This window comes from Mastomys coucha, unplaced genomic scaffold, assembly GCF_008632895.1.
Source record: "Mastomys coucha isolate ucsf_1 unplaced genomic scaffold, UCSF_Mcou_1 pScaffold13, whole genome shotgun sequence".
Lineage (NCBI taxonomy): Eukaryota > Metazoa > Chordata > Mammalia > Rodentia > Muridae > Mastomys > Mastomys coucha.
Window position 1 is genome coordinate 39,377,225 of NW_022196895.1, and position 14,943 is coordinate 39,392,167.

The following is a 14,943-nucleotide window of genomic DNA, read 5'->3' on the forward strand; positions in this document are numbered from 1 at the left end:
TGAAAATTGTCCTTGTTTGTACCCAAAGGAGACTTCATTTTACTCTTACATTTTGGCAGAAGCATAGCAGGAAAACTCTGAGGATAGCAGCTGCCTTCGTTTAGATGACGCGATATAATCTTCAACTCAAGCTGAATCTAATAAGTACACACTAGAAACTCATCCAAATGGAACTAAATGACCCAATTCTTCTTCCTGATGGAGAACAGACCTTTCCAAGGTCAGGAAGAAGTGGGATGAAGAGGATCCCGGGAGCATCTGCACTGAGGAGCCGCAGGCGGCAAATTTTCGAAACCCTAGCAGTGGAGCTGCTGGCCCTGTAGTATCTACAGGCCTGAAATACAAGGAAGAGGCTGGATTCCATGGCAGCAGAGGAAAAGCTGGGGCCTCTGGCTGCCAGGCTGAACACATGGAAAGTGGGAAGAGTTAACAGTTAGCACCCATGGATCCATCCTCTGAGAGCAAGGCAGACTGAGGCCTCTGTGTGAAGAGATTTCATTAAGTTTGGGAGTGGGGGAGACCTGGGAAGAAAGTGGACCATCACACTAATTAGTATTCTTGGTCACAAGTCAGAGGGAATTGTATACTTAGCTCACGTCCTCCACTCTCAAGATATTGCTGAGACTCTGAAATCACAACAGCTAGAGTCCCATATTATGGAACATGGAGAGCAAAGGAACCGCAGACACACTATCACTGAGTAAAGATGCCTACTGGGGCACGTCAATTTAAGAGGTGAAATTTGCTTCTACTGGCTGGCTATACATTATGATCTATAAGCCAGTGATAACATCCCATTAAGCCTGCAAATGAGTGGTTCTTTTCTTTTTAAATTAATTATCTTATTTATTTACATCCCAAATGCTGCCCCTTTCCCAGTTCCCCCCTCCCAGAGTTCTTCATAAATGTAAACAGTGAATTAATCTGGTGGCTGTATTTGCTTTTAACCTTATGTTAGTGCCCAGTAACTACACAGAGAAACCAAGCTTAATTTATTCATTTATTTTATTTAAAATGGGCATGGTGATGACATTTTAAAAGTTTGGAAGTCAGCTAGGTCTAGTGGGACACACATTCAATCCCAGGAAATGGGAGACAGCAGCAGGCAGATCTGAGTCTAAGCTACGCGGTGAAAAGATCAAAGAAGAACACAAGAGCTAGCCTATATGGTACTCCTGTAGGCCTGACGACCAGTCACTGACCTCTGGTTCTCTTCCTTTCATCATTCCTTCAGCAAGTTACTCAATATGGTTTCTAGGAAACCAGTGAATCCTCACAGGAGTTAAATTCATTATTATCGAAGGCTCTGGAATCTGCCATCCTGGATCAGATTATGTCTCGTAGCTTTGGCTCACTCTCAAACTCTTTTTTCCTAATACATCCTGGTTCCCTAGACTGTCCAGTCCTCTCCTTGCTTGTTTTTGTTTTCATGACTTGCTCTACCTTTTTTGTAGCTGTTGTTTATGGTGTTTGTTTTTCTTCTTCACACAGACCAGGAGGCACAAGTGTTTATTTGACAGTTGGTTTTTTTTCGAAGTCAGGGTCTTCCTCCGTAGCTATGGCTGACCTTGAACTAACAAACTTGTTTTTCTTAATACTCAGATCTTCACTGCTGAAAGGGGTTAGGTTGCTCCTGGACTAGGATGGCACTCCAGGGCTTCTCCAAAAACGTTAGTCAAAGATATTTTGGGTACCCTCAGGGGTACATTTGGGCATTTGCAGGCTCTGGTTTTTCCTGTACTTGGCTCTTCTAATCTTAAACCAACGATGCACTTCAGATTCTAACATGTACAGGCGCCTTGCAAGTTTCTTCTTCATGATCACATCAGGATACTGAACTTCTTGAAAAACGCTCTCCAGATCGCTCAGCTGCCAGGCTGTGAGACCTCTGCGGATCCGTGGTCGAGTGCGCCGGGGCTGTGGCTGTGGAACTCTGGCCGCTGAGGTCCCCCATCCCTCCAACTGTAGCGGTCTCGGACTTGGACCGCTCCCTTGGCTCGAGAAGGCGACGTCACCACCAGGGTAGTTTAAGTTGACCACGGGGTTCATATCACCCTGTTGGTTCAGGATGCCCTGGTACTCGAGGTTGTCCAAGAAGCCTGGAGCACATTCACGGAAAACGCCGTTCTCTTCTGCAGCTCGTACCTCTTGCTCAATCTCAATTTCCACCTCAATCTCAGGCTCCTCCATGTTGTAGGAACTGGGCTTATAGTTAAGGCACGTGAGTCCCATGTCTTAAACTCTGTAGAAGTTACTTGCCTTCACAAATAAGGATGTGGTCAGCGTAATCCAACAGTCAGTGTCTGTCTTACTCTGAAGAGGAGGACAATCCCAGAGCTGCTCAGTACACGAAGCCGGACTTCTCCGCAGTCACAATCTGGCGCAGAAGGCTGAAAGGAATCTCGTTGGGCTGTGTTGTGCAGTCCTCCGTCGTCGAAATCGCAAGGAACTTGATCCTACTTTTAGTCAAGGAGCACGGACCAGCAGGACCAGGTAACTTGCCAGCGAGATAGAGGGCAAGTGGCCGAAAAGCGAAATTTCCCTCTACCGCGTCCTTTTATCTGAGTTGCGGCCTAAAGGCGCCACCCACATTTAGGGAGGGTCTCCTGTCAAATGGTCGTCGGTACAGGAAAATCCCTGGTAGCACACACCTTTAATCCGCGCATTCTAGAGGTAGGGGGAGGGGATCTCTTTGAATTCCATGGGGACCAGTATAGTGTATATAGAAAGTTCCAGGCCAGCCAGAGCTAGTTAGAAAGATGCTATCTCAGAAGGAGTATGGGTATGGGGTGGGGAGAAGAGGTAGAGGTAAAGGAGGGCGTCGTAGGGACAGCTTTGTGCATGGACTTGATCAGGAATTTGTTTTTGTTGATCCCTAATGCAACTAAAAGGACAACCAAGACCACAAACACTCTCTTCTTTCTACTCCAATCAAGTTTCTAGATGTAAACTCTTTTAGGGACAGAAGACTTACTTCGAAGGTCACTAATTTTAGTCCTGTCTTCACTTCATAGGAAAATAAATATCTAAGTTGGAGTTGCTGCCTCAAAAATTAAAAACAAGTGAAAACATCATTTAAATTATAAACAAAAGCTATACATGTAGTAACAGGATTTATGGTGACATTAATCTGAAGATTCTTTTTTTGTTGTTGTTGGTTGGGTTTTGGCTTTCTGAAACAGGGTTGTACTATATAGCTTTGGTTGTCCTGGAACTCACAGTACCTGCCTTTCTGTTGCTTCCTTGGTGCTGGGATTAAAGGTATATACCACTATAAGACTTGTTTTTGTGTTTTGTTTTTGAGACATCCTTTTTTTGTGTAGTCCTGGGTGTTCTTAAACTGGATTTTTAGGCCAGAAGCTGGCCTCAAACTCAGAGAAGCTACTGCCTCTGCCTCCAGAGTGCAGGGCTTAAAGGCATTTGCGACCACAGCCTAGCTGAAGATCGGTTCTTCAAGAACTGAAACATACCGCTTCCAGCCAGGAATAAAAAAGCTTGCTATCACATCTAATTGCCTTGAGCATTTGATGTTTCTCTTTTCTCTGCAGACCCAATGTTGGAATTAAATTGTGAGCCCAGAGCTGTAAGCTTTTTGAGCATGGACTTTTGTCTTTAGCAATGTGTTTCTGGCAGAGTCATGAACCCTTGGGGGTATTCAAGTCCTGCTGAAGAGAGGAAATGGATGGGATGCAGACCCAAGCTCACACAGAATATTCACTCCGTGCAGTTATTACCTGGGCAATGATATCTCCATTCTCGGCATGAACTTGAGCAATGGCCCCCAGCTCTCCGAGGCAGGTGAAGATCTCATAGAGCTGAAACAGAAATGAACAGCATTACATTTAGCTTCCTTTAGGCAGTGTGACATAAAGGCCAGCTACTAAAACCAGGACTGAAACTGTCTTAAAACTGAGAGGGATGTAGTCCAAAGACACTTCACCATTAGATCTGGATGCCCAAGAGAAGGCTTCTTAGATAATTGAGCTTAGACATGGTATCAGAATTCTTGTCAATATGTGCTCCAACAGCCCCCAGGGGCGTGGTCAAAGCTAATGCACATGTTCAAACTCTTCTTCTGAGCCTTTCAAGATAAAATTACCCTTACTCCCCACCAAGAAGTTAAGAGTACTAATTTCTTGCATTTTCTATGATTGTTTCAGATATATCAAAACTCGTGTACATCTGTGATTTCCTAGGAAAAGGCAAACTGATACAAATAGGACAGCCAAAGCCGGTACAACTGGCAGGAAGCCCACCTGAGTCTATAAGGCAGAGAAATCCACATTTTCACCAGGTTTATAAGAGGTTTGGAGACAACAGCTTTCCCTTATTCAAGTACCTCTCTGATATGTCACTAGGCACCCAACCCATAACCTTCTTTAAAATGCAGTATGTACTGCAAGGTCTTCAGTATTCAGCCTGGCACAGTGACCTCCCACAAGTAACCAGTGACTCATGCCCCAGTGGCCAGGGTCATCAGCAACAATAGGAAACCCATGCAGACCATCCAAACCACACAGCCAAATGGGTTGTTACCTCTGTGTTGGACATTTGATATAAATCCTTGTAGGCCATGTAAACCATGAAGGAGTTAACACCTGCCAGAAAAGAAAAGGGAAAAAGTCAGGAAAAAGACAATACTAATTTTCACCACCACCTTCTCATATCTATCACACACGCACAGGCCCTGAGCACATCGCTCAGGTGCCTGTCCAATAGAAGTGAAGAAATTTGGAATGCTTTCATCTTATCAAGCCCTTTCTTGTCCTATAAAATCCATAGTTTGTAAATGGTGTCTCCTTTCTGCATCTTTTGCCAGCCCCAATTCCCAGCATTGCAGAGTTTAGGAGATCAATAATTGATATTGTTTGAGGAAACAGGTACCAAGAAGTTGCACTAACATACCAGCTGTGCACAGACTCTAGGGGTTGTAGAACCTGAATGCACCACAATCACCTGGGAATGCTTCCCTTCTGGGCGTCTGTTTCCTCCCCCTGTAAATTGGAAAATAACTCCCACCTCATAAGGAAGTAGTTCACCATTAAAGAAGCCAATGCTTCAAAGGCTTCTAGTCCCTGTGAGGCAAGCTCATGGTCTCCATGGGGTGGGTTTATTTCACTACTTGGTGCATGACTGTTATATACTAAGCTGCAGGCTGATGTGTCTTAAGAGGAGAAAGAGGACAATAAAACTAACCTTAAAAACTACTTCTGGGCTAGGCCTGGTGATGGGACAAGCTTCTAATCCTATTATTGTGGAGGCTGAGGCAGGAATATTGCTATGAATTTTCCTTTCTATCCCTTGGTGCATCCCATGAGTTTTGTCAGTAGGCTGGGCTACATAAAAAGTATCTGGCCACCCAGTAAACCTTTGTATCAAAATAAAATAAAGACCAAATCTCTGAAAGTCTTGTATCCTCCCTAAAAATCTGTTTCTAAGTTGTGAAAGGTATGTACTTATTATTTTCTGTCATGGAACCTATACTTTTGAATACACACATACACAGCACATGTACACATGCATTCACACATACATAGCACACGTGCACATTTTTCTTTCTAAGTACACCATTTTTCTCTCCATTCTCTACAATTTGTTTAAAGAATAAACCAGGTGGTGGTGGCATATGACTTTAATCCCACCACTCAGAAGACAGAGGCAGGCAACAATCTATGAGTTCAAGGTCAGCCTGGTCTACCGAGCAAGATCCAGGACATCCAAGGCTACAGAGAAACCTTACTTCAGAAAGAAAGAAAAATCTAGTTTTTCATCTAAAAATACCATGGCGTTTACAATAAAGGGGTGTAGACTATAATATACTCAATGTGGTAGCTTAGATAGGAATGCCTCCCATAGGCTGAATTATTTGAATGGTCATTAGGGAGTGGCCATACTTGACAGAGGTTAATGTGTAGCCTTGTTGGATTTAGTATGTCCTGTTGAAGGAAATTTGTCCCTGGGGTGAGGTTTGGAGTTTCAAATTCAAGATTCAGTGTCTTTCCCTCTTCTTACTACCACTGAACCAAACGTCTAACTCTCAGCTACCTCTCCAGCCGCATGTCTGTCTGTGTGTCGCCATGCTTCTCAGCATGGTGATAAGGGAATAAAGCCCTGAGACTGTAAGTTAGGCTCAATGAAAGGTTTCATTTTTATAAGAGTTGCTGTGGTCATGGTGTCTCCACAGCAAAAGAACATTGACTAAGACACTCAGTTTGAAGAATGACTCTTTCACACAATGCTATCTAAATTTCAAATGTAGAAACAAAAAGTAGATATAAAGCCTGGCTGCAGTGTATTAAGGGTGGACAGATACCGATTCGTGCCTTGAATCTGTGCCTTGTACTTTCATACTTAAGTCATCAGCATTATAGGAAAAGAACTGTTTGATTTTCAACCAAAATGAATAAGTTAGGTGGGGTGGTGGAACAGAAAATCATTTTGAGGAAAGGAAAATAATTTTGGTTTAACCATTAGGGTCAGCATAGCCCACAATCTCCCTAGCCAAAAAGTGGATTATAGTTCAAGAATGTCCCTACTCAGCCTGGGTCAGCTAAGGGCAGTTTTCCACAATATTGCCATTTCCAAAAGCCTCCAAGTCATCCTTGGAATGACCCAGGTTCTGAATTTTCCTTAAAGCCACTGAATGTTCTATTGCAGTTAAGATGCCCTGTGTGACAGGCAACAGCGAAGGAGGGTGGGCCTAATTGTTTGTTTTGTGTTCTCAAGGACTGGGCAGGACTTATAGGGTACAGGAAGGGATAGAAAGGAAAAGGCATCCCTCCCCTCCAACACAGACACAAGAAGGTTCCCTGACGTTGTTTGGCATGGTGGCCTGACCGGTCTTGTACTTTGAAGCATCCTATTGGCTGCCTTTCCTTCAGCTGCTTTCCTTTGCTCTGGACCATCAGCAGAGGCTGTTGCTTATCCCTCTCTGACATCCTTCATCACCTTACAAAGCTGAGCACATGGCTCACATTTGCATAAGTATGTGTGTTCCTGTGGATGTATACTGTCTCATGGCCAGAACATAAGAAGAGACCAGAAGAATCTAAGATGATAATGGAACCAAAATCATCATTGAGATGAGAGGACCCTCCTGCCAAATACACACACACACACACACACACACACACACCACACCACCCCACCCCCACACACAAACACACACTGCATTTTTTTTTTTATTACTAACTGTAGACTCAATCTATCCTTGCTCCTGGCATGTCTTAGACTTTCTTAAGGATGTGTCATTATTATATAATACTAACATTTTGGTCTTATAGAACTGATCGAGGTTAGAAACCTTTGTTCTCAGATTTGTTAGGAATGTGACCTCGGAGGATTAGTCCTCTTGACTCAGTTTCTTCCTTTGGCATTGATGCATTGTGCCGCTTAGTTGTATGTCAACTTGATTCAAGCCAGAATCATTTTGGAAGAGGGAAGCCCAATGGAGAAAATGCTTCTGCCTGTGGGCAAGCCTGTACTACATTTTCTTGATTGATGACTGATGTGGGAAGATCCAGCTCACTGTGGACAGAGCCATCTCTGGGATGGCAGTCCTAGGTGCTATAAGAGGCAGACTGAACAAACCATGAGGAACAAGCCAATAAGAGGTGCTTCTGCAAGCTCTGTACTTCAACCCTGACTTCCAGGTTCCTGTCCTGCTTGAGTTCATGTCCTGACTCCCTTCCGTGATGGCCTACCGGCTGAAAGATGAAATGAACCCTTTCCTTCTTGAGGTGCTATTTGTCACGGTGTTTAATCAGAGCAATAAAAACCTAAGATACCCACGAAGGTAAAAAGCACCATCTGTGTGTAGATCTGTTGCCTATTAAATGTCACCCCCAGGCAGTTACCCTGACACCCTGCTTTTCCGGCTGCCAAGTGACTAACACTATTTAACCCATGAAGATCCTACAAAAAGTAAAGCTGCCTAAATATAGAGCGCCTGGAAGAAAGTAAAAGCCCCTCCCGCCGCCCTCATGCCGAAGGTATCAGACTCTAAACTAGACGAGTGACTCAGGTGAGCGGGATACCGTGGGAGACACAGACAAGGCAGCCAAGAGCCAAGACAGGAGAGCTTGCTTGGGCTCACCCTTCTCCTTGCTGAGGTTCTGCACCTCCTGCTTGACGCTGTCATTCCAGTGGGTGATGTCCACGTGCAAAGCATAGTCGCAGCAGCTCTTCCCGTCGGCCCACTCACGCCACTTTTCATAAGCCTCCGTCAGGCTAGACTCAGGCTCAGGTACCACATGGTCCACTGAAAGACAGAGGGCAAAATGGCCGACTCAGAAACAGCTTGGTCTCCCTGCCCCCGTGCCTGCCGCTCTCTGCTTAGTTAACTCCAGGACTTGGAACCTCAGTTATTTTTTTTTTCTTTTCTTAAAAAATGGGTGTTAAGTAGATGGGAAATATGTTATGATAGTATTTTCCATCTGAGTTTGCCATATGACTAAGTGAAAAAATGCGTATATAAGGTGCTTCATTGATACCTGGTGAGTACTAAGTGTTCAGTACGAATAACTCCTCATGACTACCTGCTATTTTTATGTTGGCTGGTTCTGAGTCACTATTAGTGGCCAACGTTGTGTTCTCTCCCCTGGATAGAAGAACTTCTAGATGTATAGCAGGCATGAGTAACCAAAGCCCATGAACTTACTAACAAGCATTGGTTTCTCTGATTTCAAACCCACTTTTCTGTACAACCGTGGGTGATACATATTTTTAAATGATTGTGGGTGTATCTGTATCTGTTTGAGTCAGCTGCTGGATGGAGCCTCTCAGAGGGCAGCCATATTTGTCTCAAGCATACCCAGAGTATCATTAATAGTGTTGGAGATTGATGTTTGCCCATGGGATGGGTCTTAGGTTGGGCCAGTTATTGGTTGGCCTATCCCTCAGACTCTGCTCGGTCCCCAGCTTCTACATTTGTAGACAGGATAAATTTTGGGTCTAGAGTTTGGTGGGTGGGTTGGAGTCCCTATCACTCCACTGGAAGGATCGTGGGAAGGGGACCAGGAGGGGAGCAGTGAGCAGGGTCTAAAGTGAATAAGTAAAAAAAGTTAAAACAGTAATGGAGGCATGGTAGTAATCCCAACACCTGGGAGGCTCGCTGAAAGCTTGAAACCAGCCTAGGCTACATAGCTACCTACGTAGCTACATATCCTATCTCAAAACAAAAATCACAACAAAACAAAACATACCACTCCTAAATTAAGACAAATGGTACTAAATAAAATTATATTTATATATTTAAAAAATATAATAGAGGTTGTTATAGTAGGGATTAGGCAAAAGTTCCACTCTTATCTGTGCTGAGTTAGCATGAAATTGGTTCAACTTTCGGGAGAATGACATTGAAATATGTATCAAAAATCTGAACATTTTCCAGACCAGACTCTATTTATTCTCATGCCTAGGCCTCGTACCTAGGAAAATAAGTTGTAGCTGTCAACAGCATTTAGTATCTAGACTGTATGTTTATGAAAATAAAAAACCAGAAGTGACTGAAGTTGAAAAAAAATTGAGAAGTTTAGTTAAAAACATAGAGACACTCTTCACAGAGTGACAAGAGACCCCCTTTTTGTTGTTTTTGTTTGTTTCTTTGTTTGTTTTTGTTCTTGTTTCAAGACAGGGTTTCTCTGTATAGCCCTGGCTGTTCTGGCACTCACTCTGTAGACTAGGCTGGCCTCGAACTCAGAAATCCACCTGCCTCTGCCTCCCAAGTGCTGGGATTAAAGGTGTGTGCCATCACCGCCCAGTGAGACCCCCATTTTAAAAGCCCTGGTAGAATATGAGCAAATGACTGGCTGGAGCAACATTCATGATCCACCACTTAGTGAAAAAAAAAATCACAGCTTTAAATATGACACTGATACTAGGATCCTACTGTAAAATTGGAAACTGTGTAGTAAGAAACTCTAATGGGCTGAAGAAATGGCTTAGCCATTAAAGGCTAGGCTCACAACCAAAAATATAAGGAACGCTAATAGTGAAGTAGGGCTTTGTGGATCCTTTGCTTTGTACACATCTAGCGTTTTTTAAGTTATCAATGAAGTGCAATAATACATTTGTGGCTCCTTGTAAGCTTTATTCTTCCCCTAAACCTCTCATCTGCCCCTCTGCTCCTTCGCTAATGTAGAAGACAAAGTAGACGAGGGACTTGACATGCATACAGAACAGGCCCAATTCCTGGTCCAGGTGGCAGCCAGCCAAACCAAAGTAAGACCGTGCATTTCCTCTGTCAACAGAGCCCAAGTGCACTGATTGGAAAATAGAATGCATCCAGCTACGTTACTGATGTCTTCAAGGACACCAGGGCTTTCCTGGGCAGAGAGCTGCTGAGAAGTCAGCTGGCTTCCTTCTATCAGTCGCGGGAAAGTGCTCAGGACTCCCTGGACTGCACCTTTTATGGCCTGGCTAAAGTTGAACCCTGCTAGCGGTTCAGTCAAAAGGGAGGTCAAGACAGACTGTAATTCTGGCTCAGGCTGCCCCGTGCCTGTGGGGAGAGGAATAGGCTGTTAAGTAAATAATACTCTGTCTCTGAGTTGGAGGCTAGCTCTGGGCCAGGACCCAATTCATTGAGAGTCCTTGGAACAGGAAGGACTGCCTGAAAGACTATCAGTTCTGTACTCCAATAACATGCAATTTCCCAAGTTTTCTCTGGAATTAGTAGTTACCAGAAGGAAAAAAAAAGAAAAATAAAGGAAACCACTCACAGCTTTCCTAATCTTAAAGATACAAGTCGGTCAAAATATAGCAAAGACCCAATAGCACTAAATCCACCCAGGCCTGCTAATCCCCCAAGAACTGTCAGTCTCAATGATCATTCTTTTGGATGTATCTTTCTCTGGTTGTTTTCAGCATCTCTTTAGCCCATGGATCTCTATTGTGTAATTACAGGAAGTTGGCAGTTTCCCTGTTTTTCTCACATCCAGGGACATAGATCCCATGAACCAAATGGAGAGAAGTGTGTGTCTGGTTTCAGTGTTTTCAGAGGCCAGGGGTTTGACACCTTTGTCAAACACCCAGGGCTGGACCGCAAAGTGAGGGCTTACAGATCATGGTGGTGCCTCCCGCTAAGGCAGCCTTTGTCCCTTGGAAGAAATCGTCCACCGTGGTCATTCCCTTGTAGGGCATCTGGAAGTGGGTATGGACGTCAATGCCTCCAGGGATCACCATCTTCCCATTGGCCTCGATGGTCTTCACACCTCCGGGGACAATCAGATTGTCCCCGATTTGCCTGGTGAGAGAGTGGAACAGCTGGTAATTAAATGGAGCAACCCCAGAGACAAGCCTAGGATGTAAGGATTTTAGACATTGGGGTCTTCAAAGCCGCCAGCCCTTTAGCCTCTAAACAAAGGCAGATCGCTGTGTTTACAAAACTACTGACACAAAATCATCTGCACCAGACTATGTGTTATGGTTTTTGTACTGAAATCTAAAGATGGCCAATGTCTAGAACACAGCGCGTGTGACTAATATTTTTATATAACTATTTTCATTATTTCTTTCACTTTGGTTTTTTTTTTTCCTCTCTGATCGAGTGGGATGGCACCAGAGAAAACTACGAGGAGCGTGAAATAAATGACGGTTACGTTCAACAGAAGATAATGACTCAGTACAACAACAGGTATGGGGACTTAGTCATCTTCTAAGCAGGTTCTCTGTGCCCTAATCAAAGGCGGCTGCTTGAGTCACCACCCACCTCAGGTTTCTTTTACTTACTCCACCATTCCCTAATCAGCTCATAATTCCTTGTTGCAGATGCTCAAGGACAGAGTCAAAACACGCAGCTCTCCCCACACCCACTGCTTTTGTATGGTCAGTGTTTCAATAGAGGCTTCCGACAAAGAAGGATGGTTATGGTGACCCAGAAAGCATCAGAGCATCCCAGGAAAGAGTAAGGGAAGAAGCTGGTTGAGCAAATAAATGAGAGTTTTGAAGGTTCATCTCACAAGAATGTGATAGCTATTCCCCACAGGCTGTTTGCACTTCAGTGGTTGCAACATTGCTTCATTTTGTATTTCATTTTTTTAGCTTTGATTTAGGCATCTGGCCAATCTGTCCCCAAAGTATACCTAGGAGTCACAGTTTATACTAATACTAAACATCTCCTATCTTGGGTACATGTGTGCCCCACTATTTGTGGTATGGATGGTGTGAATATTTTCCCTTCCGTATATAGCACCCCAAATTCTCCTGGGGTAGTAAAAAGGCTACCACTGACCAGCAAACTATAGGTTCACAGCTAATGTGTTTGTAACATGTCTAAGAATTCAGCTTCACCGCATCACCATGGGGCCATTCCAGGGCCACCACAATTCAAAACATACTGTGGGAGGAAAAAAAAAAAATGCAGCCTCTGACTGTAATTCTACTTTAGTTCAGATACTGCCCAGTCCTGTTCCTGTTTTTCTTAGTTTTTCCTCCAGGAGAAATTGAGAACCAAGAGGATGAAGAACTGATGGACCCATGTGGTGTGTGTTTATGCACATTTATATACATTTTCCACTTATTTTTAGAACTGGTGTAATATCCTATCTGAAGCAGATGTGCCTCATCCACTTTTCTCCAACACACTAAGACTACAGTGATTTCTAACATCTCAGCTTCTATCTCCTGTGTAATCATTTTTTTCTGCTGGCAGCCATGACTAGCCTGTGTAGGTAGGCTCCAGGTAGAGGCTACCAGGATTCACAGTCTTGGCTCTGCCAGTTACCAACAACGGCCAACTTATTATTTAATTTCACCATGCCCCAATTCTTTTGGCTGTAAAATGTAATAATTCCTCAGTAGGAATAATTCCTCAGTAGAGCTGTGTAGATTAAAAGTTAATCCCTGCTAAGCCCACAAAATACTATTAAGTGAGATCAATAAACATCAGCTGTTGTAATTAACAATTGCTCCCTCTAAATTTCATCTAGCCTATGATTTGGTTCTTGGAATTGATATTACCTGATAATGCTGGATCCTCTGGTCTTTTAAACGACTACAAGATTCCAAAGATTCAGAAATGTTGATTTGAGCATGCAATGCCCACTGTAAAATGTGATAGCATCCACCACCTTACACAAATGCTTTGCCATTAGCAAGTAGCCCTGCTAACAGGATGAATTGGGTACTCTAGACATATACGGCATCTTATTAATATGATGGTGTGGTTTGCTATTCATGACTTAATACCATGTTGATCAAACCCTGTTTTGAAATCCACTACTTAAAAACCTGATACATAAGCATTAATTGCCTTTGCTTCTTCAGTAGCAAGTCATTCCACCAAGAAACTGTAGCTTCCCAATGAATGTATCTGGAAAACAAGGCCCGAAATGTCTGCCCTATCTGTAACTGCTCTTTTAAGCCTTACCATTTTGTCACGTTTACTTTTAAGTATTTTCTCTAATGTAAAACCTTACAGAGAGGACAGTCTGTGAATACCCTGATTTCACTTTAGAGCCACTCCATATGCCTTGATATTTTCAGGATGCTATCACTCACGCACAATTCTCCACTCCCTAAGGATAAGGATTATCACATCATCCAATCATTTATGACCCATGGCATCCCCTTTAGTACAATTTGCATGAAGGGGTTTTCAGAATTTATCCTTTTGACCAAAATCAGAGTCAGCAAAAAGGAAGTAGAAAAGAAGTATGTTTCGTGTACATACTTTATTAGGCCATCCTCCATGTAAATATCAGCATAAAAGGACTGATCATCGTTGACGATTCTCCCTCCCTTGATTAGAAGACGGTCGCTCTGGAAAAGAAGGAGGACATGAGTCACTATCACAGTAGCTCAGGGAAGGGTCTTCCCAACTCACCCTTTGAGTCATCCAGCAGGAACACACTTGGTAAGTGACCTCTGTGTGCTCAGTGCATTGCACATTTGAATGTGCTGTATTTGTTGGGGATCTAGTTCTAATTCAAACTCTTCTAGTGTTTCACTTCCTGTATCTGCAAGCTGTCATTGACATAGGCCTTTAGGAATATTTATATTACCTACATTGTCTTAATGAAACACTCAGTTCAGGTTAGTTACATCCCAATTTTGTTAGCTGATGAAGTTGTAAAGTGTAAGAGAACCACTGTTGGAAAAAAGACAAAAAAATTATTGTACTTATTTAACTTGAGAAGGAGGGAGAAAGTGTGATTTAGATTTGCTTCATTATAGTCAGTATCTCTCAATTCTCTTAATGCATTTTTTTCTTTTTTAACATCTATGATATGCAGTATTGAGTTTCATAAGAACATTTTTATACAACTATATGATGCACTTTGACTATAAATAAATACACTTTCTTATTGCTTTAATCATGAAAACATAAATTCTTTTTAAAAAACTGCAACTTAGATGAAATTTAAGCTTTTTCCAATTGCACTGAATGAAGTATAAGAGATGAGTATAAGATTATGAGCTGTGCCTTTGTTGAGCCACGGACTAGAAAAATATTCCCAGAAGACTGGCTGAACAGAGCTATGGCATAGATAAAGACAATCATTTGATTGAATTTGATGAAGATTCAACTTACAGACCTTAGCTTCATCCATACATTCATCTGTCTGTCCATTCATCCACCCATCCATCCATCCATCCATCCATCCATCCGTCCATCTCTCTGCCCATCTGGCCACTGCCCCCCCCCCCACTGATTCAGCTACTAATTATTTACTATTATATAGATGGGGAACATGGAATTGTATAAAAGATTCCAGGAGGTTACTGCCTTCATGGAACATAAAAAGGGGGTGTTTTGTAAAAAAAGAGTTGATATAAAACAATGTAGAATTGAATTCAGTGTCATAGGATACAGGGAAGTGAGATTAGTTCAGATATATAAACTATGAAGGGCCTAGTAAGGGGAAAGAAATCTACATGGGGTGGTGTACTGGCTAGTTTTGTGTGTCAACTTGACACAGGCTGGAGTTATCACAGAAGGGAGCT

At 42.9% G+C, this 14,943-nt stretch overlaps 2 protein-coding genes across 4 annotated transcripts in view; both read right to left on the reverse strand.

The window, feature by feature from the left end:
* The window catches only part of Dpysl3 (dihydropyrimidinase like 3), a 112,604-nt gene that overhangs the window by 19,240 nt on the left and 78,421 nt on the right, over window positions 1–14,943 (reverse strand). For all 3 annotated transcript variants that reach the window (XM_031365587.1, XM_031365589.1, XM_031365590.1), the window contains exons 2-6: window positions 13,670–13,758; window positions 11,058–11,242; window positions 8,096–8,260; window positions 4,537–4,598; window positions 3,735–3,815 (exon numbers count right to left, since the gene is read on the reverse strand). In XM_031365587.1, the coding sequence (XP_031221447.1) occupies window positions 3,735–3,815; window positions 4,537–4,598; window positions 8,096–8,260; window positions 11,058–11,242; window positions 13,670–13,758 (582 nt within the window). The remainder of the gene's footprint in view (window positions 1–3,734; window positions 3,816–4,536; window positions 4,599–8,095; window positions 8,261–11,057; window positions 11,243–13,669; window positions 13,759–14,943) is intronic.
* On the reverse strand, window positions 983–3,727 carry LOC116087112 (rhox homeobox family member 1-like). The gene has a single exon (XM_031365593.1). It carries the CDS (start codon window positions 2,230–2,232, stop codon window positions 1,672–1,674), a length of 561 nt encoding a protein of 186 aa, XP_031221453.1. The 5' UTR covers window positions 2,233–3,727; the 3' UTR covers window positions 983–1,671.

Excerpts from the sequence above, each read along its gene's own strand:
- LOC116087112 (XM_031365593.1), bottom strand. The coding sequence starts at position 2,232 with ATGGGACTCACGTGCCTTAACTATAAGCCCAGTTCCTACAACATGGAG.